The sequence below is a fragment of the Dendrobium catenatum genome, unplaced genomic scaffold (assembly GCF_001605985.2).
Source record: "Dendrobium catenatum unplaced genomic scaffold, ASM160598v2 fragScaff_scaffold_970, whole genome shotgun sequence".
NCBI lineage: Eukaryota > Viridiplantae > Streptophyta > Magnoliopsida > Asparagales > Orchidaceae > Dendrobium > Dendrobium catenatum.
In genome coordinates this window covers 568,147-594,406 of record NW_021319432.1, presented here as the reverse complement: position 1 = coordinate 594,406, position 26,260 = coordinate 568,147, and the positions used below count along the sequence as shown (strand labels likewise).

Genomic DNA, 26,260 nt, shown 5'->3' with positions numbered 1-26,260 from the left:
TCACTTGATACGTTGTTCTCTTAATTCAGGGTTGGGTCTAAATTCCCAACTTCTAGAATTGAGAGTATAGGCTTATCTCTTCAGGTCTTTCGCCTTTACTGGTGCGGGCTTATCCCCCAACATATGACTTAAAAATACTTACTCTCCTTCATTTCAAGAACATTTTCATAATTATTTCCAACGATCATATAAATTGGAATCAACTACATGTGTAATCCACATATAAATCAATGGTAATGAATTGAAATACATGCTATCATGTGAACAAAAAAAAAAAAAAGATATCGTACATATGATAAATATCAATATGAAATTTTATAAAATTATTACTATTTCTTATGCATCGCTGGGTATCTCACCTCGGTATCCCGATTCTTTCTTGTTTTGTATACCACCTCTATCACGCTCTTCATCATTTAATTTGATTTCTAAAATCAGCAACCTCTCCTACAAGCCACCTTCTGAATGCTTAAACTATTGCTGGAACATGGAGGCCTATGAGTATAAAGGGAAAACACACTAGCTGTTTTTCAATACTTACAACTGCTCGTCCATCTGCAATTATCGCAGTCCACAAAGTATTTTACCTATTTTCCCTCCTATTTCCTGAATTCAGCAATTGAATTCAACAATAACACTTAATTTACAACTTAGATTGATGTTAAAACATGGCTTCAGCATCCCTAAAGTTTAGAATAAAAATATAACATTCAGCTAACCTTTCAGTGTTGGATTCCAGCAACATACCATCAAGCTTTAATCATTCCTCTTATTGATTTTCTACCAATTGCAACTTGCTACACACACTAAAATCAACAAAATCTATTTCAGAAGAAAGGAAAGAATTGTTTTAAGCATGCACCTTTGATTTTCTTCAGCATTTTAAACCCTTAAGAAGATTTCCTATATTTCTTTACCTGAAACCAGCGGTTCCCCTTGCTCAGCAGCTCCGCCTTCTCCAAAACAGGAAGCACCGTGGGAATGGGAAAGAAAAACTGAAGGAATTACTTGAGATGGCTATAGAATTATTTCTTTAGAATACTTAATATAATATTGTTTTTGTTATTCCACTAAGATTCCACTCACCTGCCCTCATTTCTAATCCTAGCCGTAGGATTAAATCCACCCATTGCATGTGGGTTTTAGTGCTTTATCTACTTGTCTACAGCCATGTAGCACTAGTATTTATGTCACGACCCGGCCCGGTGAGCTCGCGCAGGCGAGGCGGGAACATAAGTCGGACGATAGCTTAAATTATCTAATCTCTAAATCTATCTCCATAATAATTGAAAGAGCCTCTAAAACATCAAATTGAAAACACTATTAACACAAAACTCAAACAAAATCATAATTACCTTTCTTATGGAGCTTCTCTACGACGATAAACATTGCCACCTCTTCTACTCATCTCTGATTAACTTAAGCTTACCTGAAAATGTTAACAACTAACATTAAGCTAAAGCTCAGTAAGTAATACAAAATTCTAAACTACAGTAAACAAGGCAATTGTGTAATATGCTGGATGTCAATTTCATATGAACATAACGTAAAAATGATTTCATACTTAACATAATATTAAACATATCATAAGGTCATATTTTCCATTTCATTTCCATATCCATATCATTTTTCATAACTTTTCCTTTCCAAAATACTCGAGATCTAGAAAGTTTCATTCTAAAATAATCGTACCTGAGTATTCCTCTCGTCGTCCTCTTCAATTTGACCTAAAACTTTCGTCGGAAGATCGTCGCCGGAGAGACCCTCGCGGAAGCACGCCGTCCGCCCCTTGTCTGCTTGTTCCGCTCGGTCCGCCGTTCGTGCGAAAGAATGAAAGGGGAGGGTTCGATTATGCCTAATAAAAGAAATTGGGTTTGCTAATTACCCTTGTGCCCTCACTTAAGTGGATTTGGCCCTTTTATTAGATTAGGGGTAAAGTTGGTATTTTTAAGCTTCAAACATTTTTAATTCCTAAAATAGGCTAAATTAGGTATAAGTGTTATATATCAAAATGATCCGAATTTTGCAAGGAATTTTCTAAAATTATTTTCGTTAAATTCCGATAATATTGAAAATTCCACTTAAATCTCGTCGCGGCGCTTTGAAAAGCGTGCAAGGTCTAAAATGGCATTTTCGGGTTTTCACAATTTAGGTCACGTGATAATGACTGTAATAATAATACTTAGGCAATAGTAACATTTAAAGGACGTGTATGTAGTTATAAAATTTTTGCTAAGGAATAATGTTAGTAATATGTGTGTCTAGATGAAAAAAAAAAAAAACATAGACTTTAACAAAACTAATGAACATGTAGAAATTTAGGTTTACCTTTATTTTGAATATTTTTGGGTATTATATCTCCTCTCTTCAAAATCAAATTAAAGTTGTTAAAAAATTATTGCATATTAAGTTTTTCATTAAAACCATTCCAGGATTGAACAAGAACAAGTAGTCTTCTCTTGCAGAATTTTCTTTTTGGAAGGGATGAATTCATAAGGATTATCCACATGGATCACTGGAAGGGATTAAACTAAGGAGAATGAATGACTGTTAAAGAGAATTCTTTGAGTTAATCTCAACATTGACATCATCCAAATCGTTGGATGCCATTAACCAGGATGAAGAAACTGTCTTTGAAAAACAAAAGTTTAGCATGAAGGCCAGCTTCAATAAAAGTTATGTATTAACCAAACGACCAACAAAGCCAGGCAAACCAAAGGAATCTATTACTTTTGGCGCAATTTTTTTTTTTTCTAAAAGAGTAAAACAATACGGGCATTTAGTTCTACAGTCAGATTTTAAACCGACAAGGTTATATGGCTAAATCAAAAAAGATCATCAGTAGCTGTCGAGAAAGTATTCCTTTCTCAGATTGTAGAATATTTGAAATACTTAAATATAGAATATATAAATACAGAACTAGTAGCAGGATTGCGTTCTTGGTTCAAGTACTTTTGTTTTGTGTTTTATATTGTGTGTTTGTTTGTGTGCACGTGTATTATTGTGGCATTGCATCTATTGTGCTAATCTATAATTTTCCACAAAACCTTTTTGTTTGTGCTGCTATTTAGAATTTCCTTAGCTTCACCTTTTTCACTAACAGTGGATCCTCTTTTCCAGCATGCTGCGGACGAAAGGATAAGGCTTGAAGATTTACGGAAAAAGGTTAAGATCTCAAGATGAGACTTTCCTAGATTCGTTGCTATATCATGTATTATTTCAATACCTTACAACTCTTTCTTGCATTAAAGGTTTTGCATGGCGAGCTACAGAGCAGTACATATCTTAACCCTGAGCATGAACTGGTATAGCTTGATTTGTTAATGTTAGCAATTCTTCTATGTGCTTTAACTGTGCACTTGTCTTTTGCTATCTACATTTTGTTTTTTAAACTGTGATTAATCACTTAGATTCTTGATTAGATTCTTCCAGAGATGGGATATCAATTGCTTCAGAAGTATGCAGAGCAGATAAAGAAATGGGGTTGGATCTGCAATATTCAAAGTCAGTTTTCGGACTCATTTACTTGGTGAGTTCTGAGAGTTCTTAGCTTGAAAAATGCATGTTTTTTTTTTGATAAAAAGTCCAATTATTTCAAATTTTATCCTTTTACTTCTTAATGGAAAATATTATTTGTCAAGAAAATAACCTTGACATCGTAAATATTTATCTGGGAACTTTCATTTTTATTTTCCTCTAAGCTTACTCCATGTTTGAGTCCTTTATAGTTGACTTGTTAATTGCAATTAAATGAATTGCACCTTGAAATAAGAAAAAGTCATTATTTTGATTTTTTAAAAATTTAAAATTATATATTTTATTTATTTTTAAACTTCCCAAATGGAAGGTGAAGTTGAATTGTAGCGCCCTTTGTACTTTTATTATCTTCAATTAAATTTTGTTAATATTATCAATCATTTTTAAATTTTAATATTTAGTAGTAATCTCAAGATACATCGATCATAAGAGATAATAATACTCTTATGCAACAACTATATTAAAAATCAGAGAACTATAATATAATATATATTGGACAGATATAAAATTTATTTAATAAATTTAGTAATTCTTTTGATTTAATAAATTGTGAATATTATTATAAACATAATAGTTTGATTAGTGATTAACTAATATTTAATAAACTTAATAGGCTTGCTTGAATAAACTTGAAATCAGTCGCACATCACTGTTGACTTGGTTCAAACTTGTTGGCTAGGGTCAAAATCAAAATATTCAATTTTAAGGGTAGGTTGACTAGCTCTAATTGCACTAAATAGCACCACCCCTACATTGCATCCCTGCAAAGAAAAATGGCAAAATAATAAAATATTTCTTTTTAAAATTAAATAGTCGATATATCATTTGAAGTTCAATTATGATATAGAAGAATACTTATTGATCATGGAATTATTTATCATATTTAAAATTGATAGTTCTGGATAAAATAATTTATTACCTTAGCAAACGTCATACCTTACATGAGATCTTAAAGTTAATCGAGTGAGCTATATAGTTCATTAAAATAGACAATTTAATACATTAACCAAATACTCAAGGAATGGAAATAACATGATATTGCTAATCATGAACTAGATAAAATTAAGAATATGATCATATATTAGTCTGCTAAAGTACATATAATCATTATAAAATGAAATCCTTGAATAAGGACATAGCTTAATAGTAAGATAGTTATACTTAAGGATTCATAACATAGATGCCAATGTCCAATCATTATAAGCACGGTACTTTTCTGGTATTAGTGGGTATACCTTAGATCAATCACATTATATTATTCATTTGCTTATTTATTTTTTTCATACTTTTTATCATATCCATTCATATAAGATTAGAGAGAGTCACTTTAAATGGTTTGGGCACATAAAATATTGACCTTCCGATGTTCCAATTAGGAGAGTTGATGTATTAGATTTGGCTTATATTAAGAAAGATAGATGTAGACCTAAAAAGACTTTGTTAAAAAAAATTAGAAATGACATTTTTTTATTAGATTAAATGAGATGACTATTAACACGACATAATGGAGGAGGATTCATGTAGCCGACCCCACCTAGTGGGATGATGGCTTGATATTGCGTTGTTGTTGTTATATCATATCCATTCATAGTCTTAGAATATGCTAAATATGGATGACTAGGTTCATTGATATCATAAGATGGTGGACTGTATTATATCTACACCACTTATTATTTAAGGTCGTCACCCAACCCATCAATTAACTTTATAAGATTTAGTAGATCCCAGGTTTAACCTGATAGGAAATGAAATCAAGTATTTCCTAGCCAAATCTGAAGTAAAACGAGAAGAAAACTGCTGTTTTCAGCAGAGGACAGCAGCCAAACACAGGAAAACAGCGAGAAATTGAGAGAAAACTGAGAGAAAACTCAAGAAGAAACTTGGATTCCATTAGATAATGAATGAAATAGCAAAGATACAATTGATCCTCAATTCGAGAGGAGGATCGATCTCTCCCAAATCTCTAGACGCCGCTAGAGCCCAAAGGAACCTAAATCTAAGAGATCTCAAATTTCAGCCAAATTCAAGATCCTCTAACCCTAGAAAAGTCAACTATTTAATCATACAATTCAAAAGGAATTCCTTAAACAGTCCATGCAATCAATTTCCCTCCTAAACTCGCTCAAATTTCCTTCCCGAAACCGTTTCGCAAGGCGCGCGTGTCACGTGACTTCCGCCCAGGCGGAAGCTTCCTCTGCTATTTTTTGCGATTTCGCCCGTGAACCGGTCTCGCCTGGACCGGTCCAGTGGACCGGTCTAACAATACTCCCCAGGTTTAACCCAACATCATTGCTATTAAACTACCAATCCTAGGAATCGTGTGAGGGTAAAATCCTTTTTCCTCCAATAGGAGATATTTCATCAATTCGTTGCTCCACTATACAGGGCATTGTAAACATTGCCAATCTATCCCACATACAATTCTTAAGCTCCCTTCATTTTTGCATCATAGAATATTTAAATACATATCGTATTCATCATGAATAGGCTAATCAACATTATGCATCAAGATGTAATTTACAAGTACAAGATCTTCTTTTAAAATATAATATTTTAATAAATTGTTAGCATACTCATAATACTTCAAACATGTGCATTGCATAATTTAAAATTGATGCATGAGCATTTAATCATATATTTAAGACATTACAAAATAGAGAACATTGTAATTCATTGCTTACATATAAGTCTAAATCATACATAAAACTTACATGCAAAAGACTAAAGCATATTTGCTTCTTGAATTAAAAATTAAGTATCTTATACAAAGTAGTGATCGACTCCTGGACAAGCTTCCTTGCACCGATCCCTACAAAATCTTGTTCTTTTATATAAGATCTGTAAAACAAAATTTCTCAAATCATAAGATTCTTCAACTTATACAGTTATATGTCAAACGTTAAACCAAAATAACCTCAAAAGAAACTTTTATCTCAAACTTAATTTTATTTTAATGTTGAATCAAAGGTATGCATTTAATGCTGGTGGAAGCACAAACCACTTTTTCGAAGTAGCATATTTATGAATGGTTGAGATTATTTTAAAATTGAAATATTTGGATTATAGATTGGTCGAATTTCTTGTCTTTTTTTAAATAATAGTATAGATTAGTTATATTAAAATTTTCCACTTCATATTAATCTTCATTTTCCATGCTCATCTTATCAAGAACAATCACATCTTTTTTTTTTGGTTGAAATTTCATTTGCACACTTACAAATATATAGAAACCTTATGGTTAAATATGAATGTCTTGCACAAATTTAGAGCTATGTTTTATCCTCATTCCATAGTCTCCTACATGGTGGTTGGGGTTAACAACAAAAAGAATATTGATTTTGAAAAGGGTATCATGTTTTTCATCTCTTATAAAGACGTAAAATGATTTTGTTTTGCTTATTTTACACTTTGTTATTGAAGAATATTAAAATGTTATGGGAACTTAATTTCTCGTATTTGAATGTGTTGGTTTTCCTTGAGAGCACGTATGGTCTTAATGCTAGTGTTATGACATGCTAGGCTTGCTTGATTGGGGACTTGGTTAGGCTTAAGCTAGCTTAAGTCTCCTAATCCTAGCCAAATAGCCCAAGTGCACACCTTTTTAGCCAATTTGGCTTGTATTAGCTTAGGTGATCATAAGCTTAGGTCTCAGAGGGTTACGCACTTACAAAATTTTTTTTTTTTTTCCATTGCGTCTTCAATCTCCTCTGTGTTCCCTCTTATTGTTTCAGCAGACTTTCTCCAGTGGTTAACCTATTAATGTGACCACCCTTTATTATCACAATTATCCTTATTGGGTCGTTGCTTTTTCACCAATTATAATAGCTCAATTTTTTCACCAAACAAACAACTTAACACCGCTTATGGCTTAAGCCTGTAATCGCTTGGCTTAGCTAAATATAAGTCCCAACCAAATAGACCCTTAAGCTGGCTGATACCATACAAATATATATTCAATTCAGTAGGCTCTTGTGAATGCAATGACTAGGGAGGGCTTGATGTACTTTGACTTGCCTCCGGCATTATAAAAAAACAATTTTGTTATAAAATCTGTGTTTTCCAAGTCGCAGCAGAATCAATCTAATCATATCTCTAGACCTGCGTGGGAAATTGGCACTGTTAACATCATTTGATGTGTAGCTTATATATGGGAGTAGGGGATTATAAAATGGCTCAGGTTTATAGGTTCTCTGCTTGTAGGATAGCCTTTTTTTTTTTGAAGGTACTCAATGAATGCTGCCCCTCTTTGCTGAAGGTTTGCAAAGTTAATACTACTTGCTTTTAGTAATTTACTTAATACTTTTACTTTGCCATGCTCTCCTATTCTTGCTGAAGCTATTATAATTTGTAGTATTTCAAACTATATGTAATATGGTTGTTGTATTTTTGTACTGATAGTCAATTTGGTGGTTTATTATGTTTTTTGATATCTCCGTTAACTGTTAACTGTATCTTGATTTTTTACAAACTGTATTCCTTCTTCCAGTAATTAGCAATTTAGCATAGCCCAATTGCTTTGTTTGCAATTGTCAAGTTTCTTAGACAAATGATTGTGGGCTCCGAAAATTTCCCATTTTTAGATGTGTGTTTCCGGCCTCTCCACGCCATCCGTCTATTATAATTTGTAGTATTTCAAACTATATGTAATATGGTTGTTGTATTTTTGTACTGATAGTCAATTTGGTGGTTTATTATGTTTTTTGATATCTCCGTTAACTGTTAACTGTATCTTGATTTTTTACAAACTGTATTCCTTCTTCCAGTAATTAGCAATTTAGCATAGCCCAATTGCTTTGTTTGCAATTGTCAAGTTTCTTAGACAAATGATGAAAAAATAGCCTAATAAAACGAGGGAATATTCAGTCTTCTGGGAAATACAAAAGTACCCTAGTATATTGGATTTTGCCAAGCAAATTATTCAATACCATAAACACACTATTGCCTTACTAATGGTTTATACCTTAAAGTGATTGAAATTCGTCCAGTAATTGCATTAGCCAGCAATGTGCATGGACAATTTCTATGAAGTTCAGTGAGATCAGTCGAACACTTTTTCATTTCAGAAATTGCTTGGCAACTTCCACATTCTCAATCTCTGCTGCAGTGGCAATCTGACAATGCTGCAAAATAAGTCTATGAATGGCAGCAAACCTAAAATCATGCATTTTCTGTTGGTTTACCTATAAATGGCTGGACTATCCTTCTTTGTTATGGAGTCGTCAGTCTTGCTTCTTATGAACAAACTAAAGGCAGTATTTCAAGTTTTGAAATGAGAATATGAGACAGGTCCCATAGTTATTGGAGGAAAAAATATTTTTTTTGGAGATATGGTTCCTTGGGAGTCACTGAATATTTTTAATCAAACAAATAGTCCTGTCTTGTAGGTTATCAAAACTCGAACATAAATTGAGAATATGAGCAATCCTATGCTCTCCACGGTTTCTGGATTTTGCAACTCTAGGGTGCTTATTTCTAGCCCCAATTTTGGAGTAGCCTTAGGAAGGTGGTGGGTCTAATTAATTTCAGGAGGAAACGTAGGAAGGGTTTAAACTAAGGCCTTATTTGTTTGCCCGTTTCCGTTGCTTTTTCCGTTTGCAAACGGTGAAGTAGAAAAAAAAATTGTTTGATATAACTGTTTTTTTAAAATACGTTCTTAATACCAAAGTTTTGTTTAGAAACATGAAAGCCAAAACTGACCTGCTTTTTTAGAGCGTTCCGCCATCTGCTCTAGTATTTTGTCTATTCCATCCCCGAACATACGCACGACATCGCGTCGTCTTCTGCGTTCAAGGAAATATAGCAGAAAAAAAATTTCCATTCAATTTACCGCCACCACACATTCAAGCAACTACAGTTAAGCAAAATATCGTCTCCCTTTCATGCACCTAGAAATCGGCTAAGGAAATTGTTCGCGATTCTTAGGCATCACCTTCCAGCGCCTATTCCTTACGGGTATGCTCTTTCTATTCCTGTATCCACCTGCTTAGGAAAGATCTTAATAAAAAATAAAAATCTTTGGGTCAGGGTATACTTCCTCTTCTTGCATCTTAGAGCTGATTCTTCTCTGATTTAATAGAAGTAGAATCTTTTTTTTTTTCTCTACCGGTGGTGGTTGAGGTTCTTCCTTGTCCAACTTCGCCACAGCAGCATTAGGTGTAGCATGAAGGGTAGCAGAACTTGGCATGCTTGTGGGGCTCTCCACTTCAACTTACTACTAACTATTCAAGTGGATCTCAACTTATGATTATGTTCCTCTAAGTGTTATTTATAGATGGATGCTTCAAGGATCTCAGTTATTTTATTTTCTTTAAAATTTTCAAAGCCTAAAATATAATTTGTTTGAAATATACATTTGACTGGCTACACATAGTGCACTATTTTTTTTAACAAGAAATAATGTGTATATTAATTCTTGAACTTAAAACATTTTGTTCCAAAATTTTTATTCTTTTAGTGTTACTATCGGACCATGATTTGAATTTTGATCTTTAAAAAAGTAGAACCATCTCTACAGAAGATACGAATATTTAAAAAGAGTAGGTGAGACATATTATACTTGTAAAAAATATTAAGTAAAATTGAGTTTAATATATGGGTAGCTTCGTCATTTATGGTGAAAAAGCTAAAATTGTTAATTGCACCAAACACTAATTATCTATTTTAAAGTTTGAATGAGCACATAAAAAGTTATTTAACCAAATAATATTTTGTAATAACTCAATTATATAGAATGTTATTTCTGAAACTCCATTTTCTCCACAACCACTTTAAAACAAACTTTTTCTAATACAGCCTCGTGAGAAGTTTAGGAATATTATTCTAAAGCCCGACTTGCATAAAAGATAGGTATTGACCAAATTGAATGGAAATTAAGGTTTTGATGATTGACACTGCGATGATTATGCATAATGCGCCATTGTCTGTCATTGATATTGAAACGAGCTCAGCACATGAAAACTGTGAAAAAATGATAACTTTCTTGATGGATTTGATGAGCAAAATGTGAGTTTTGCTCGTTAACATCACACATGCAATGCATTAATTCAAGATGATGCAATCTGAAATACTAGAATTACAAATTAAAGACTTCCTTTCCTTAAAACATAGACAAATACAGATAGAACAAAACAATACAATAGCTTAAACAAACATAACCACACCTCACAACTTCAAATAAAAGGACACCACTTTACAACTTCAAATTTATAAATAGGACACAAGACCTTACAACTTCAAATAAAAAAAAAAAAGAACACAACACCTTAGAACTTAAAATAAAATACGACACAACGACACCTTACAACTTATCAAAATTTTGAGAAGAAAGATATATGTGGAATGAGAACCATGGACAAAAGAAGTAGATGAAAGTCCGAGATGAAGTTTTAGAAGATAGGGAGGTAGAAGAAAATAGCTCGCAAGCTATTTAATCCCGCATGTTTCACTTTCCAAAAATCACAATTCACTCCTTTTTTTTCAAAGAAAATCAGCCACATTTTTCAAATATTCATTGGATTCCATGCTGTTGGTTTTTCATGCAGATTTTGGTTTCCCTGCTAGCCTTTGGTTTTCCCAGCTAAGGCTTCGGTTTTCCTGCTGCTTGCCATTCATCTCCCCTCCTTGCTGAATCCTAGACTAGTGTTTTACCTTCTCAAAAACTGGTTGTCTTGATTAGTTTCTATTAGCTATTTGGGTGGCACATTTATGTGAGGGCCTTCTTCTCCTATAAAAGGTGGCTGATTTTCTTTGAAAAAAAGGGTGAATTGTAAAGAATTTTTGGAAAGTGAGACACGCGGGCTTATATAGCTTGCGAGCTATTTTCTTCTACCTCTCTATCTTCTAAAATTTCGTCTCGGACTTCTATCTTCTTTTTCTCTCCACGGTTCTCATTCCATCTATATCTTTCTTCTCGAAGCTTGATTAATCGTATGGTGTTGTTGTGTCCTCTTTATTTGATTTTTGTAAGGTGTGGCTGTATTTGTTTAAGCTATTGTGGCTATTGTGGGATATAATAGTGTTTTTTATTATTTCTATGTTTGTCTGTGTTTTAAGAAAAGGATGTCTTTAATTTGCAATTTTAATGTATTTTTAGATTGCTTCACAAGATAACTTTCTGTTAACTATTGATGCTCTTTATGATGCTAGTCGTTGTATATTCTCTCAGTTTTTTCCTTTTTTTGATTTGTTATTGTAAAATAGGACCATCCTTCCCCTCATTAATCTTTTGTGATAGAACATACCTTTTTCCTATATAAAATGTCCTTTGTAATGTAATCCAATTCTTAGTTTATTTTATTTTATTTTTCAAAATTTTCATATAATTTGAACTCATCCCTGTGCCTCATACACTGTCGAAGTTTATATTTTAATAAAATGTAGTCGTATTTTTGGCATTAATTAGAAAATGAAATTCTCATTTTTTTACCTCTGAGGACTCGGTGAATATTTAATAGCCAATGAATCAGTATTAAATCAACATTGTTTTTTGATCTATATAATAGTTTAAATTTGTCAAATAGTTACACATGCAGTACTTTATTCCCTTAAATCACGAGGATTGTGAGCAAGCCTTTTTTGTTTTATCTAAACTTTTCTAAGAAAGATTCTCTGGGCTCTTTGTTTGCTTTGACATTTTTCATATATGAGTAACACAGCCAAGATAATTGCGTTTTTCATATGTGAAAATCTTAATATAAATCTAAGATATCTTCCAACCAGGTAAGAGCGTTAAGGACCATCCAGTTATTCAGTATTTATATATTTAATGGAAATACAAAAGTAGCATTAGGAGAAGAAAAGGAACAGCTCCTAATAATTTGTAATCTATTTTTTTAATCACATTTGTTGAATTTTAGATAGTGATGTTATAATTAATTTTGATTTCAATGAATGTCTTCACTTCAGGGGCATGGATTTTCTAAGGCAACACGAATGCAGAGCTACGCTTGTTGCTGTAAGTCCTTACTGGTTGTAAAGACTGATTTATAAAAATTGTGATATTGCAATTGATCCATGTACTTATTGGCATTTAGTTTTCACTGCTATATTTACTAATTTAGATTACACTTTACTTGTTTTTGTATTAACATTTATCATAACCCATTTAAGCATAGAGCTTGGATTACTACTTTCTCTATTGATATTTATATCAAGTCTTTTCTCAGGTACCGCATATTTTGGGTACTGATTTGACAGGCAAAGATCTTCTAGAATATATTGAGCAGGTAATTGTATACTTAATGATCTACTTTAGCACGTTATCTTTCTGCATATTGTTCTAATTCGTTTAGATCATATATGCCTTGATCACTTTTTGAGCCCTTTCTGGGTACAGCAGGGCTCCCAGGTTTCTTGATTCCATGTCACGCTATGCCCTTTAATCTCTACAGGTGTCGTTGTAGTGAGTATTTTTTATTTCCACGTTAACTACTTGTACTACTATCAAACAATTTTGTAATTCACTGCCTATTTATTTTCTATAAAAACATTATACCTGGCAATTTAATTATTCAGGTTCTGCAATATACAAAATTTAAAAAAAAAAGATGAAAATCTCTGCTAAAAATTATACCTTATTTTTCACCCATTTCAAAAATTATTGAAATACATATATTAGTATTTATTAAATAATTTTGGTTGGATAGAAGCATACCATGATGATTTTAAGAAGCCTACTGAATTTTTATGAGATCACCTATCTAAAGAAATTTAAGATATTTTCTGTCACGATCCGGCCCGGTGAGCTCGTAGGTATGAGGCGGGAACGAGATCGGACATGTAATTTAAGTGCTCATCATCAGTTTCATGAAATTCTAAAGATAATAAAAGTATAATAAAAGCGCCTCTAAACTTTTTCCAATAAGTATCACATTTAAAACCATCACAAAAGAAGATCATGTACAAGGTGGTATAAATTCAATCTAGTCATTCATGATAAAACCACCCAAAAATTCATAACTAAAACAAAACAGTAAGAACCTGTCACCCGTTGCTCGTCGACTATATGTAAACCTCGGGTGTTCTGCCATCACTTACGGGTATGTTCTCCTGAAAATTTCCCAAAGCTAGGGAGTGAGCTACGCTCAGCAAATGACAAATTTCAAACTAAAATTCATACAATGAAGAATGTAATATGCAAGATAACAATGTAAGTCGATGTAAGGTAAATGTTTTGTCATATGTAAGGTTGATGCTTTGATGTAAGGATGCCATATGTAGAAGTTATGTCATTTATAAGAATGCCATATTACATGTCCCTTCTTACTTAACAAATATCAACTATTACTAGTTACTATAATACACCCGTACCGGAGTACCTTTAATGTACTGATCAGGTACAATTTCATATTTGGCCATTTATCCTCATATTGCTCCAAGAGCCTTATTGTTCTCAAGAACCTTATTGTGCCAATGCACCATAATTGGTACTCCGAAATTCAACATACACAAACTTGTATTCTCTACTCATAGTAATAAGATATTTTACATTATAACATAAGAGATTTATAAAATCAGATGATATGCCACATGTATGTGTATGCTTGTAATGTGTATGCTTGTAGTGGGTATGCTTGTAGTGGGCATGAAAGTAAAATGAAATTCCACGAACAATACATGAGGTATCATATGCAACATAAAGAAAAACATAACAATACATGAGCTTTAATTAATGAAGTTCATAAACATAGACAATACATAAAGAATTCTATGAATTTTAGAAGGCAATATGTCACTTACACTTAAGCCTTTCTTTGCTACACTTCTTCGCACTCTTACCACTTTCCCTTATTCAACCTAAGGGAAAAGAAATTCCAAAATTAAACATATACATTCACATATCCAAAATCATTATTTTATTCTAAAATTTAATTGTTGATTTTCGGATTAATTAATTAATAAATTAGGGAAAAAGATTTTTTTTATCAAAATTTCATTTTCTTTTTCATTAGAGGCCTCCTAAACCATTAGGAACAACATTCGTGAACATGCAAGATCAAAACCCTATCTTTTGAAAAAGCCCTAATTTAAAACTCTAAAATTTTGTTAAGGAAAACTTAAAATCTTATTTCAATTACGCTTGTAAATCATTCCTAACATCAATCCTTACTTAAAGAAAAAGTTTTATTAAGCCCTAATTTCGGATTTAATGTTTTTCTAAAAAAATTTGACATGAATGGTAGGAAAACATAGATCAAGTCAAACCCTAAAAGTTTCCTAAAGAAATTTCTCAAAAACACAAACCCTAAAATTTTTCTAAACACAAAATCTCATGAAATCTTTCATATAATTGAAGAAACACTTACTCCAAGGCTTTCCCCACGTTTTTCCTAAAGATTCTCGCCGGAATCGCTGGCTTGGAAGGAGCTCCCGCCGCTTCTCCCCTTCTCCCGTCGCCCTCTCTCTCGGTCGGCCGAACAAAACAACAAGGGACCGAAATGTTTCGGTCCCTTAGGGCTTATGAGGGATTTTAGAGAAATGCAAATGCCATTTTATGCATGTGCCCTTGCCAAACTCATTTCCCTTAAGAGGGCTTAGGGGTAAAAATGGAAAGTCTAGCCAAAAGTTACTTAAAGCACTTCGGCGAATTTTAACTCCAAATCCGCGCGAAATTTAATATAAGTTCTTTATACCGTTTTGCTCGAAATTTCGAGACGAATCTAATAAAATTTATTTCGTCAAATTCCGACGACATCGAAAATTCACTTAAGTTCGTCGCGGCGCATCGATATGCGTGCGACGCACTCAAACGACGAATTTCGGGTTTTACATTTTCAATTAGGAATGTTTAATAGAATATAATATTTACTTAAGTATAGATGTTATCTTTCACATATTAAGTCGATTCTTGATGCATGTTAAACATATCAATTGATAATAGTTGAATATCAACGCTAGGAAAATTAAATGACTATACTAATGATATTAAATTGAAAGATTCCAACAAAATATTATATCGTATGGTTTAGGTTTTGACAGACTATGATGACCTGTGCTGGAGAATTTATTAAACGTTCAGAATTCAATAAACTAAGGACTAAATGCAAGCAACAAAATGGACTGTCTTAAATGAACAATAAGAATCTATATTGTAACAAATGCCACCAGATTTACAATAAATATATTCAAGCATAATTAAGGCGATGTTTTAAAACTCAAAACAAAATATTGCATGCATCCTAATGACCCAACGTTTGTGCAATTTGCAAAATCTGGATATTTGCAAATCGCAGGCTTGCATCCCTATAAAAGTTTTAGACTCAATTACAATATATTAAAAAACGTTCAAGTAAGCAATCCAAATTAGTAAATTACATAAAAAATCATGCACATTATTCGAGAGAAATATCAAGTCATTAAAAGTCAAATATTTGCATTTGCTTCGACAAATACACTAATCATAAAAGTTTGAGAATGCTACAGAGAATGAAAATAAATTGAATTTAAATTTACCTTGCCTTAAGAAGCGTGCAACCATCATAAAAAATATTTGTGCTATTACTCTAAACTAGATTTTGTTATTTTTATAAGATTCAAACTCTCAATGTTGCATGATGTTCTCGAGTGGGCCACTTTCCCTACAAGATAAGGTCATAAGTCCCATGTTTTAAGTCCAGTCCACCACGTCACAAAAATTGAAATTGACAAAACTTGAATTCCATAAATCCAATCCTCTACTAGCAGTCCAGAAAGTATTCGAAGTTCAAAAATACAAATGTTATTACCTTGATGATAGTTATGTTAGTAGCAAATCTCAATTAGAGGAGACTCTATTTTCAAAATACCCGAAAATCTCAATTCTAATTATTTCTGACTAAATTTTTATAGAAATATGAAAACCTGTAGAAAATTACAAGATATAAAAATACTTAAGTGGCATGTGTCATCAAACAAGGTGGTTTTGTCGCCAAAGGCACCACTAAGTAACAGTTATGTCGGACCCTCTAATCGAGTGGTTTCATCGTAAAATACCAAGATTTTATTTTAGTGATGGCCATAGCTAAGTATTTGTTAATAGCTCCAGCCCCTTGAGTTACGAATCATATATTGCACTTGATAGGGTGCAAAGTCTTTCGTTAGTTGAGATCGACTTCAATTTGTCTTTTTAGTTAGACATCTATCGCATATCTACAAGGTCTTTTGGTGGAAGCAACACATACTCTTATGAAGATCCTTTAGTCTGATTAGGTCAATATAACTTTGGCTCTCTATAAGCTTAAGTTATCTTAAATTTGTTAACCTTGGCAAACCGTAGCTGGGGATATATGGATTCGATGGTCTCACCTTTTGATAATTGTTTGTTGGTTGAATACTTTCTAGGTTTATGATTTTTTTTTTGAGTTTTGCATTTTTGTGGGAATTTAGGCTCAAAATATTTATCTTGAAATTTAAGATCATTTGATAATCAAGGTCCTCTCTAGTTGACATTTTTGATAAACATGACTATAATTGAGGTCTAATTGAAGTATTTATTTTTGGTAACTAAGAAATTGATTTTTGAACATATATACCCTACTTATTATGATGTATGACGATTATTCTCTTCATATGGGTATTTGTTGGCCACTGACTAGCCCAACTGGCCCCACCTCATGCGGTTCACTCTCAAACGACACAACTGTTAGGCCCAAACGACAAAACCACTTGACTCCCTACTTATTATGATGTCTGATCTAGCACCCGAACTTAGAGGCATGTGGAATCCCATTCGAGGCTTTTGATCCCCCCGCGACTCCAACTTAACCGCACACAGGAAGCCCCAACTCCCTTTGTTCGTTCGTACTCACACACGTAGGACTCAACTGACACCGTCTTCTACCATCTTCGACTCTGATGCTGCCATCTGCTTGTGTCTTCGACCCGATCATCTCACATGCTCGACTCTCCCTCCCACACAAAAATACGATTATGCTTGCCTGACCTCCCTCTCTCGATCGTCTGCACTATCCCGCATGAAACCAAGCCGCAAGACTCTGACCCGATCACTCTCTCCCTCTCGTGTGATAGCCACACACGTGACTCGCTCGTGCGTCTCCAATTCTGACTCGATCGGCCCTGCCTCATGTTTGCCACTTGTTGTCGAGCCCGTGTGCGATCACAATGCTCTGGCCTGTCTCCAACAAATTGTTCATGTTTTGTTTATTTCTGAACGACTGTGAGTAAATGAATTTTAACAAAGGAGTGTTTTAAAATAAATAAATGTGAGAGAGAGAGAGAGGGGGTCCCACCAATTAAACAAATAAGTGGTTGCCTGATTTTCAAGAAATTAGAAGAGCCTTTTTTTAATTAAGTCATATTTAATTAACAAGTACCGCGAGCAAATTGATGACTTGAAGACTTGTTTAGTGCCGGGACCAATCATCATCCCGAAGCCCTCGGCCGTCAAATCTTTAATCCGGCTGGGCGGATTTGAAGGGCAAGTGCCTCCCAACCTCCCTTCGCGGGGAGGGGGCACTAGGAGGCTGCCAGATTTTCAAACAAACAAAGAACCCCCCACATAATTACTTTCAAATGAAACATTTTAAATAAAAAAATTAAAATTAATTATGTGTCGTTTCAATTGATAAAAAAAGGGCGCTGGAAAGGACCAAAGAATCAAGATTTGAGAAAGGAGAAAAAATCTAAACAATGAATGTACAATTTATGATATTGTTTCAAATCATCATATTTACATTTACTAAGGCTAGAATTAGAAGATCCATATCAACATACCTCATAAAGTTGCCACTTTAGATAAATTTGAATAATTTCAAAATATTGTGAATACTTTCATCAAATCAGAGAAAAAGATGCTATTGACAAAAGGTTTGCTGTATTTCAAATTATGATTGAAATCTTCAAGATTAATTACAAAATTTGATTGTTACTTTTCACCTTTTAAAGCTGTTTATAGTTATCATCCAAAATTGTTTATGATTGTAACCTAAAGAATTCAATTGATTTGATAGATATTTCATATCTGTGGGTCTCCGAAAGGATTCTGCTCATGAGATTCGAATGCAAATAGTACGATCACACTATCCCGTAGGACAAAATGGTCGTAGGCCTTTACACCCGACGCATGCAGGCCGATGGAAGAGCAGATGGAGTTATAGATACGATTAGCCATGGAGGATATCGGCTTTCACCTACACACCTCGATGGATAATAATATATATAACCCTAAATTCACGAGATTTCCCCTATTCGATACATCAGCTCGAACATGATTTATTTGATTGTGGGGATCGGTTTCCTACGGGCGCAAGCCCCTGTAGTTAATTACATTCTAGGCCTTGACCTAGAAAAACTCTCGATTAAGGGTGTCGTATTATTCACTTCTTGATTTGATGCATAGAGAAAGTTCCTAAATTCTACCCAAAAGAAAATAAACTCTTCTCTTTATCCTTAGTGATGATTAGACTCTTTTAAATGAATAAAGATATAATTAAGATTTTGAGTTTAAAAGATCAGAGATCGGATTACTATCCTAAAAGAAATGACAGACTCAAAATACAGATGAAAGGAGACACACTGAGGGGTGTACAATCTGGGCTTATGCTTGCCTGGAGTGAGCTGCCAGATAACATCCTAAACACAATCAATCGCCCTATATGTATACAAGATAAGAATGCTCTATCCTAAGGAATCAAGGATTTGTAGTTCAAAAGATCTTAATCAAGGACTCTATAATATGCAAAAGAATATACCTATCGCTGTATGATGCATGAAAAGGATACAAAATATTCATACGTCTACTGATGTAATGTATGCATGTGAGTGACGTGCAATGTAAAATAAGGTGTGTAATACAAATGCATGCATGACATCCAGAGTACAGAAAAAAAAATAAATAAACACATTAGATACCCTCCAGGCAAGGTATCTGCATCATATCACAATAGAATAATCATCCTAGCAATGCCCACTTCGTGTGGGAAAACAACGATGCCCAATGGCACAAATAGGTGGCCTAGGCTCACAGAAGGTGGGGGTATCATACCCAAAACCAGAAAAAGGCCAAAATCCTAGCGATGCCCACTTCGTGTGGGAAAACAACGATACCCAATGGCATAAATGGGTGGTTCTACTCTACAGGCCTAAAGTGACCATAGAGGTCTCTAGGGCTCACAGAAAAGGGGCAAGCTTTGACCTATAGAGCCAAAGCTTCGTCAGTGAACTATCCTAAGGCTAGCTACCTAAACATGCTAGAATACCTATTAACAATATGTGTGTGATGTGTAGCAATTCTGATATGTAATTAAGAGTTTATTAGTTGCAGAAATTATACCTGACCGTGGCGTTGCCACTTACAAGTTCCAAGCAAGCAAACTGATCATTGATTCTTGAACGTGCGAGACCCGATGTACCTAGCTGTGGCGCTGCCACTTAAAAGCTTATAAGCAAATGGTCCCGTTTAGCTCCCGATCATTAAGCTCCGATGTACCTCGCAAGATAAGATAAAAGAGAAATATGCAAATGAGCGTAGATGTCATTCAGAAAAGAAATGCAAGTAAATAAAAATATAACTAACTGGGAATTTAAGAATAGCATTTATAAAACATGTGCATGTAGTAAACATTAAATAATAAGATACAACATCAGCCTAACCTAGGTCTAGAAGTCGTGTCCTGACCAAACAAGTTTAAAGTGTGTGTAACAGGCTGTGTGGTTTATGTTATGTCGTATGTAGGATGATTTAGTTAGAATTATTGGCATTTGATTTGTTAAAGGATAAAAAAGAAGTTTTAATTAGAGTTTAAATCTTAGTGTTTTAAGGTTGATTTTAGAGATTTTATTTTAGGATTTGATTGATTATCACCTTTATTTCACACCGAGGCCGTGAGGTTTATTTCACCCTCCTTGGGGCTAACTTAATAGCCTCGTAGGCCTGAGTTTCCCAGTGGCAACCAATTTTTGTTGAATTATTAGTTTGTTGTAATTAGAAAAGAAAAATAGATTAGGCAATTTATTAATCAAGTTTGTTGGTTGATTTTAAAGATTGATCTAAGGTCCGATATTTTAGGAGTCTTTTATCCTAATAAATTTTAGCTTATGATTTGATATCCTGATTAAGTCTACTTCTTTTAATTTTAGATTGGTTAGGAGTTAATTATTAGTTTAGTTGAACTTGATTTAGATTTGATATTTTTAATGGTTATGAAATATTAATTATGGTTTGAATAAAAATTAAGTGTTTTAGTGCATTTTAAAGGATTGAATTATGGTTGATTTTCATTGGTAGATTATTAGTGGATTAAATAAAACTAAATTTAGGGAAGCGTGTTACTAAGTTTTCATTTTGATGTCTCTATCCTATAGGGAGCATGCATCCTAAGTCTATGTTATCTAAGACTCGGTCCTTAATTTTTGTCCTTAGGTGTCACTAAAGTTGTAGGACTAAAAAGAGTTTTGTTTTCTAACCCTTTGGGACTTTCGTACATGTGTCAATGGCTTAGGGATCTATGGATAAAAGTATATAATAATTAGCAAAGCAGTAGAAAGAAAAGAATGAAAATCAGACATAAAAGAAATGTATGCATTGTTATTGTTAGGTACACTTCTTTGAAATCAAGTGTGCCTCTAAAATAACCTTCTCCCCCAATTTGATGGTGATACGAATAAGGAAGAAAGCATTTTTAATGCCCTTTACTTTCCACACATTCCAAATAAAACACTTGAATAAATACCCAACTCAAACGACTTAACTACCCTCTAAATAAAGCTCCAAATGACAAAAGGGGAGCAAACCCCCAAAAATAGAATCAAAATAGACTTTTCACTTAAAACCCAAAACATGATCTTGCTACACACTAATCCAAAACCACTAAGAAAATAAGTGCAAGCAAGAAGAAAGACAACTTCTCCCACGAAAACCACCTCGTTCTAAAAAGACATCAACGAGTCAACCACACAAAGCTAATCATAAAGCTATGAATCCTAAAACAACTCATGAAAAATTTCAAATAAAATGACACATAAAAATCCCACTAAACACTTTTTTAACAAAAAACAATCAAGTGCCTTTCTTCTTATTTGGTGTGGGGTAAAACTATAAAGCCTCGTAAAATATTCATAAAACTTATCACAAAACAACTCATAAAGCTTTCCAACAAGAAGAAACATTTTGCCAAAGCTCAAGAGAATAACCCAATACTCCAATGTACCGTTGAATCAATTCCATAGAAAATCATATGGATCCCTCCTTTTATCCACCAAGAGAATGTGGATATATGCATTCTTATTCAACCTTATATCACCACTATATTTCTCATGACGGTATTAAGAAAATAATCTTTAACAGAATTCTGTTAGAACTTCATTAAGCAAGCGAATAGTTGTCACATAGATCATTTCATATGTATGTTTTGAGCATATTGTTCTCTAAGATGTACCTAAGCACATGAGTATCTTATCTCAATCCAACTCATTCTCCCAAAGGTACAAGTGAAGCAAGTTGAAAATATGTCTTCCCATAGCTTTTTCTTGCCCAAATATTCATGCTATTTCTATAGAGGCAAAAAGACAAACACCTTACATGCATCTTATTTATGTCTCTTTATAAAAAACAATATGGATTTTCACCATCTTCCACAACCTACACAAAAATATCTAAATGACATAGCATAGGTCATAAATGAATGTGAACTTCATATACTAAGCGTTCATTTCAAGTGATATAAGATCAACAAAAGCTTTGTTCACGTCCTATGAAATCATTCATCCTACCATCTGATATCAATGTCTTAGAAGAAACAAGTAATATTGCTATTTAATTTAATTTAATTTTTTTTACAAGGAGAGGAGAAGAACAGAGAATGAGAAGGGTGAAGAAGGGTTAGAAGAAGGGTTAGAAAGAAAAGAAGAGAAAATGGGGAGAAGGAAGAAACCTGGAAGAAGAGTGAGGTAAAGAAGAAGAAAAAGAAGAAGTAGAAGAAGAAAAAAAATAAGGAAAGAAGAGGGAGCTCACCTTGCGAGTAGAGGAACTTCGGCTCTCTGGAGCTTGCAAACACTGAGAGACTGAGAGTCAGAGCCGGAGAGGGATCTCGATCTCCTGTCGTGAGGCTGACGGCTAGGTTCTTTTTTGCGAACTAAAGAGACGAGAGAGCCAGAGGGCGGCTACTCGCCCGAAAGAAAAAAAGAAGATCCAAAGAGGCTTGCGGCTAGGGCAAATTATTGGATCAGTTGACAGGACGCGGAGAAAAGTCCGGATATTAAAAAATATATATTTTAAATTAAGCGCAAGTAAAGCACTGGTAAAGCGCAGGTAAAGCGCATGGAAAGCACACCTAAAGCGCACGGAAAGTGTACCACGGCAAATATGAGTCAAAATGGCTCATTTAGGAGAAAAGCGCATGGGAAGCGCACAGAAAGCGCACGGAAAGCGCACTGCGGAAAATGTGAGTCAATTCAGCACTTGAATGAAAATCGAGGTCAACAATATCATCTATTTTCAAATGTTACATTCGATTTTGCATAAAACATTCATAATCAACATGAACAAGTACAATAGCAAATGCAATAGTAATAATTATGAAAATGCAATATAGATTTGCAAAATAACTCTATTAGGCATCAAAATTTGCAAAATAACTCCTCGTCCACTCATCCAAAATTCATAAAACACAATCATTAGTTCCTTAACATCCCAAACATTTGAATTGGACTTTCTCCCCATTTCTCCAAGAAAACTTACCTTTTGATTGCCTAGAAGTTTCAACACCAAATTTGTTCAAACTCTGAATTTCTGCTTCACCAGTAGCCAAATAACCTTCCATCACTATCCTAAAGGGACACCAATCATGTTGCTGCTTTTATCATAAAAATCCTATTGAATAGCTTTCATTTTACATCTCATCTTATATTACATTAGACATCTTAGACTCTTTTGAATTCACATTTTTCATTCATTTTTGCTGAGTGTTGTCTAAAGTGTTGATGTTTTTCTTAGAAAATTATTTTCTATGGCATTTTTTTCTTTCATTATTGCTATTGTTGGCCACTAGCTTCTATGAGGGAGATTGAAGGTTAATGTTACCAGAGAACTTTTTCTACTTTCAGGAGGAATCATCATTCTCTTCTTTTCTAGAGTACATTACATTATGGCTTACGGTTGTAAGATTTCAATATCATTAATATTGTTGGCATGCTTGATTTTAAAATGTTTGAGACCATTTGATAATTTTTTTAGAGTGTTTGCTTGGATGATAAATGCGGTTTTTTGTGATACATCAAATCTGGTGAATGTAGTTCACATTTGTTAACAAAAATTATCAGGATCTATATCCTATTATAAATTATATCTATATGAGCTTGACAAGCATTATATCTGCTTTGCAAGTAGCGCCATGTAATAATATTTTGTATTGTACTAATATCAAAATTGATGTAATCTTTTTTAAACCTATCTTGATATAATTTATATTAAGATATTCGGACACAATTTTTTCCTTACATTTCTTCTCCTAGAAGACGGTCTTTAAGTGCATTTGAAGAGGGCTTCCCTTTTTACCTTCTTTAGCGGATTACTCCCTTTTTTGTATGATCTCAGTGAAGGCTAAGCTTTTGGATAAAGAAGAGAATTTAATGGTTTGATTAGATAATTACATTATTCTAATTAAAATTTCATGTCAATTTTTTTATGTTGTTTGACCATCCCTAATTTTTTCATATATTGGACGAATAATTAAACCTTTATGCTATTAAACTTGTCCCATATGATTTAAAATCAATGGTGCGCCTTGTCTGTGAAGATTATATCAGAAAGTAAATAATATATTAAATTGGGAGAACTATCATTTTTGACAGAAGAGAGAAGTGATCTCTTTCTCTCTATATGTCTATCTATAGAGAAAGAGACAGAAAAAATGGGTGAGGTCGGGAAGAAGAGAGCAAGATGAAGAGGAGAGAAGAAAGTGCAGGGGTTGGAGAGAAAGATAATTTTCATATCATAGATGAATATACATGATGTGCATTGAATGTGAAGTTTATATCAGAAAGTAGATAATATTTTAAAATTGGGAGACTGATCTTTCTCGAAAAGTGAAAAGTACATCATTGTCTCCACTTTAAAGAGAGCAGAAAAATGGCGGAGCGAGGGAAGAAGAGAGCAAGACAAAGAGGAGAGAACACAGCAGGGAGGAGGGATGGATTTACCTTTTTATTTATTTATATATTTTTCCTCTAATGATGTGATTTTCATTGGCCTTGCATTCTGATGTTTGTTTTTATTCATCTAATGATAGTTGGTTGAAACGGATGGATCATCCATAATCCCGCCAGCAGTGCTTCGTGTACTAAATTACAAAGCCTGCAGAGGTATGCACTTGTCCCCAACTCTTAGCATTAAATGAGCATTTTTTGAATGTGCATTAAATAATTAATCTCGATCTCTGTTTGTGCCATAAAGGTGCCATAATGTTTGGAGATGCCCTGTTGCCTTCAGAATGTTCCCTCATTGTTGAAGAACTGAAAGCAACTTCATTGTGCTTCCAGGTTTGATCCTCTTGTTGATTAAATAGAAACCACTTCACTTTTCTTGCAGAATTCAAGGAAAGAATATGAATAATTTATGTTTATATCTATGATTGAACGATGCTTCACTCTCTAAATAAATCTATACTTAGAATGTGGCAACATCATCGGAACATTTGATTTTTTTTTTTAAAGAAAAAAAGTAAGAACAATACACTACAAGACCAAATAATGGCCACATAGATGAAAATTACAGCAAAAAAACTACCATAAACGACCGGGCCAAGCACTCTAAATGATATCAAATTAAAAATCCCCCATCCCTTAACATTATTTTTGAAAAAATCAACATTCGCAACTTGGAGAAGACTTAAATCGAAATTGTCTTGAGCGACCAATTCTAACTCCTGAATTTCTTTCCCTTCAGCTAAAGAAATGATAACTTAATTCATCCCGAAGATTAGGATCTTGTAAAAGCTATAGAATTTGAGCTAATTTAATTATATTCACAAATTTTCATATACGAGTTGACAACCTTATAAGATATATTTGAGTTAAACACATTATATGATGATTATTCAACAAGTTTTACACTAACTGCCAACTATCTAACACAATCCTTAATTTTTCTCATTCAGGACTTGAGACTGGCAACGACAGGATTAAATGAAACATATATTTGAATAATAAACCTTGTGTTTGATACAAATCTTATATCAAAGTTCAAGACTTGATATCTGATTAAATCTTATATCTAGATTAAAGTTCTTTTATCTCATAAATTCTTCTAATTGAATCAATTAACTTATAACTTTAAATTTTTTTATAATTGTGGATCTATTTGGTTAGTATGGCATTATTCTTTACAATTTAATGTTTCCTTCTCTATATGTTTATCTTCTTCTCATTATTGCATGGGGTTGCTAGTGTGCTCATGGTCGGCCAACCACTGTACCTCTTCTTAATATGGTAGCCCTGCATGAGCAGTTATCCAGACTTGACATGCCGATGCCCGGTCGCTCAGATGAGTGGCATGGACTGCGCCGGCACTCTCCGAGCATTCATCGTGCGCGACAAAGATTAGAGTCGTGTAAAAGGTTTCTCCATGGCTGATCTCGTGCTCGCTATCTTAATAGAAGGTGCCTTCTCCTGTTGATGTACTTTGTATGGAAATGGTGTATATGATGCAAGTCATTTGTAAACCCCATTCTTTGATGATTTGATCAATGGAATATACAATACAGTGTATATAGTTCCTTTTTTTTTACATGTG

General features: G+C 33.6%; 1 protein-coding gene and 1 long non-coding RNA gene across 7 annotated transcripts in view; one reads left to right on the top strand and one right to left on the bottom strand.

The window, feature by feature from the left end:
- LOC110111259 (DNA mismatch repair protein MLH3) overlaps nt 1–26,260 on the top strand; it is an 82,278-nt gene extending 56,018 nt beyond the window's left edge. For 5 of the 6 annotated variants that reach the window (XM_020843036.2, XM_028697550.1, XM_028697549.1 and 2 more), the window contains 8 exons: nt 3,121–3,165; nt 3,252–3,305; nt 3,423–3,529; nt 12,442–12,490; nt 12,702–12,761; nt 24,759–24,831; nt 24,923–25,008; nt 25,915–26,260. In XM_020843036.2, coding sequence (XP_020698695.2) covers nt 3,121–3,165; nt 3,252–3,305; nt 3,423–3,529; nt 12,442–12,490; nt 12,702–12,761; nt 24,759–24,831; nt 24,923–25,008; nt 25,915–26,100 — 660 coding nt within the window. In that variant the 3' untranslated portion in view covers nt 26,101–26,260. Of the gene's footprint in view, nt 1–3,120; nt 3,166–3,251; nt 3,306–3,422; nt 3,530–12,441; nt 12,491–12,701; nt 12,762–24,758; nt 24,832–24,922; nt 25,009–25,914 lie in introns of those variants that run through there. The other variant, XR_002304845.2, reaches the window with a different exon arrangement.
- LOC114580338 lies at nt 13,187–20,333 on the bottom strand. Its single transcript, XR_003701711.1, has 3 exons — nt 19,805–20,333; nt 14,275–14,331; nt 13,187–13,584 (listed from the first exon to the last, which is right to left on the bottom strand). It is a non-coding gene; the product is annotated as an uncharacterized LOC114580338 (long non-coding RNA).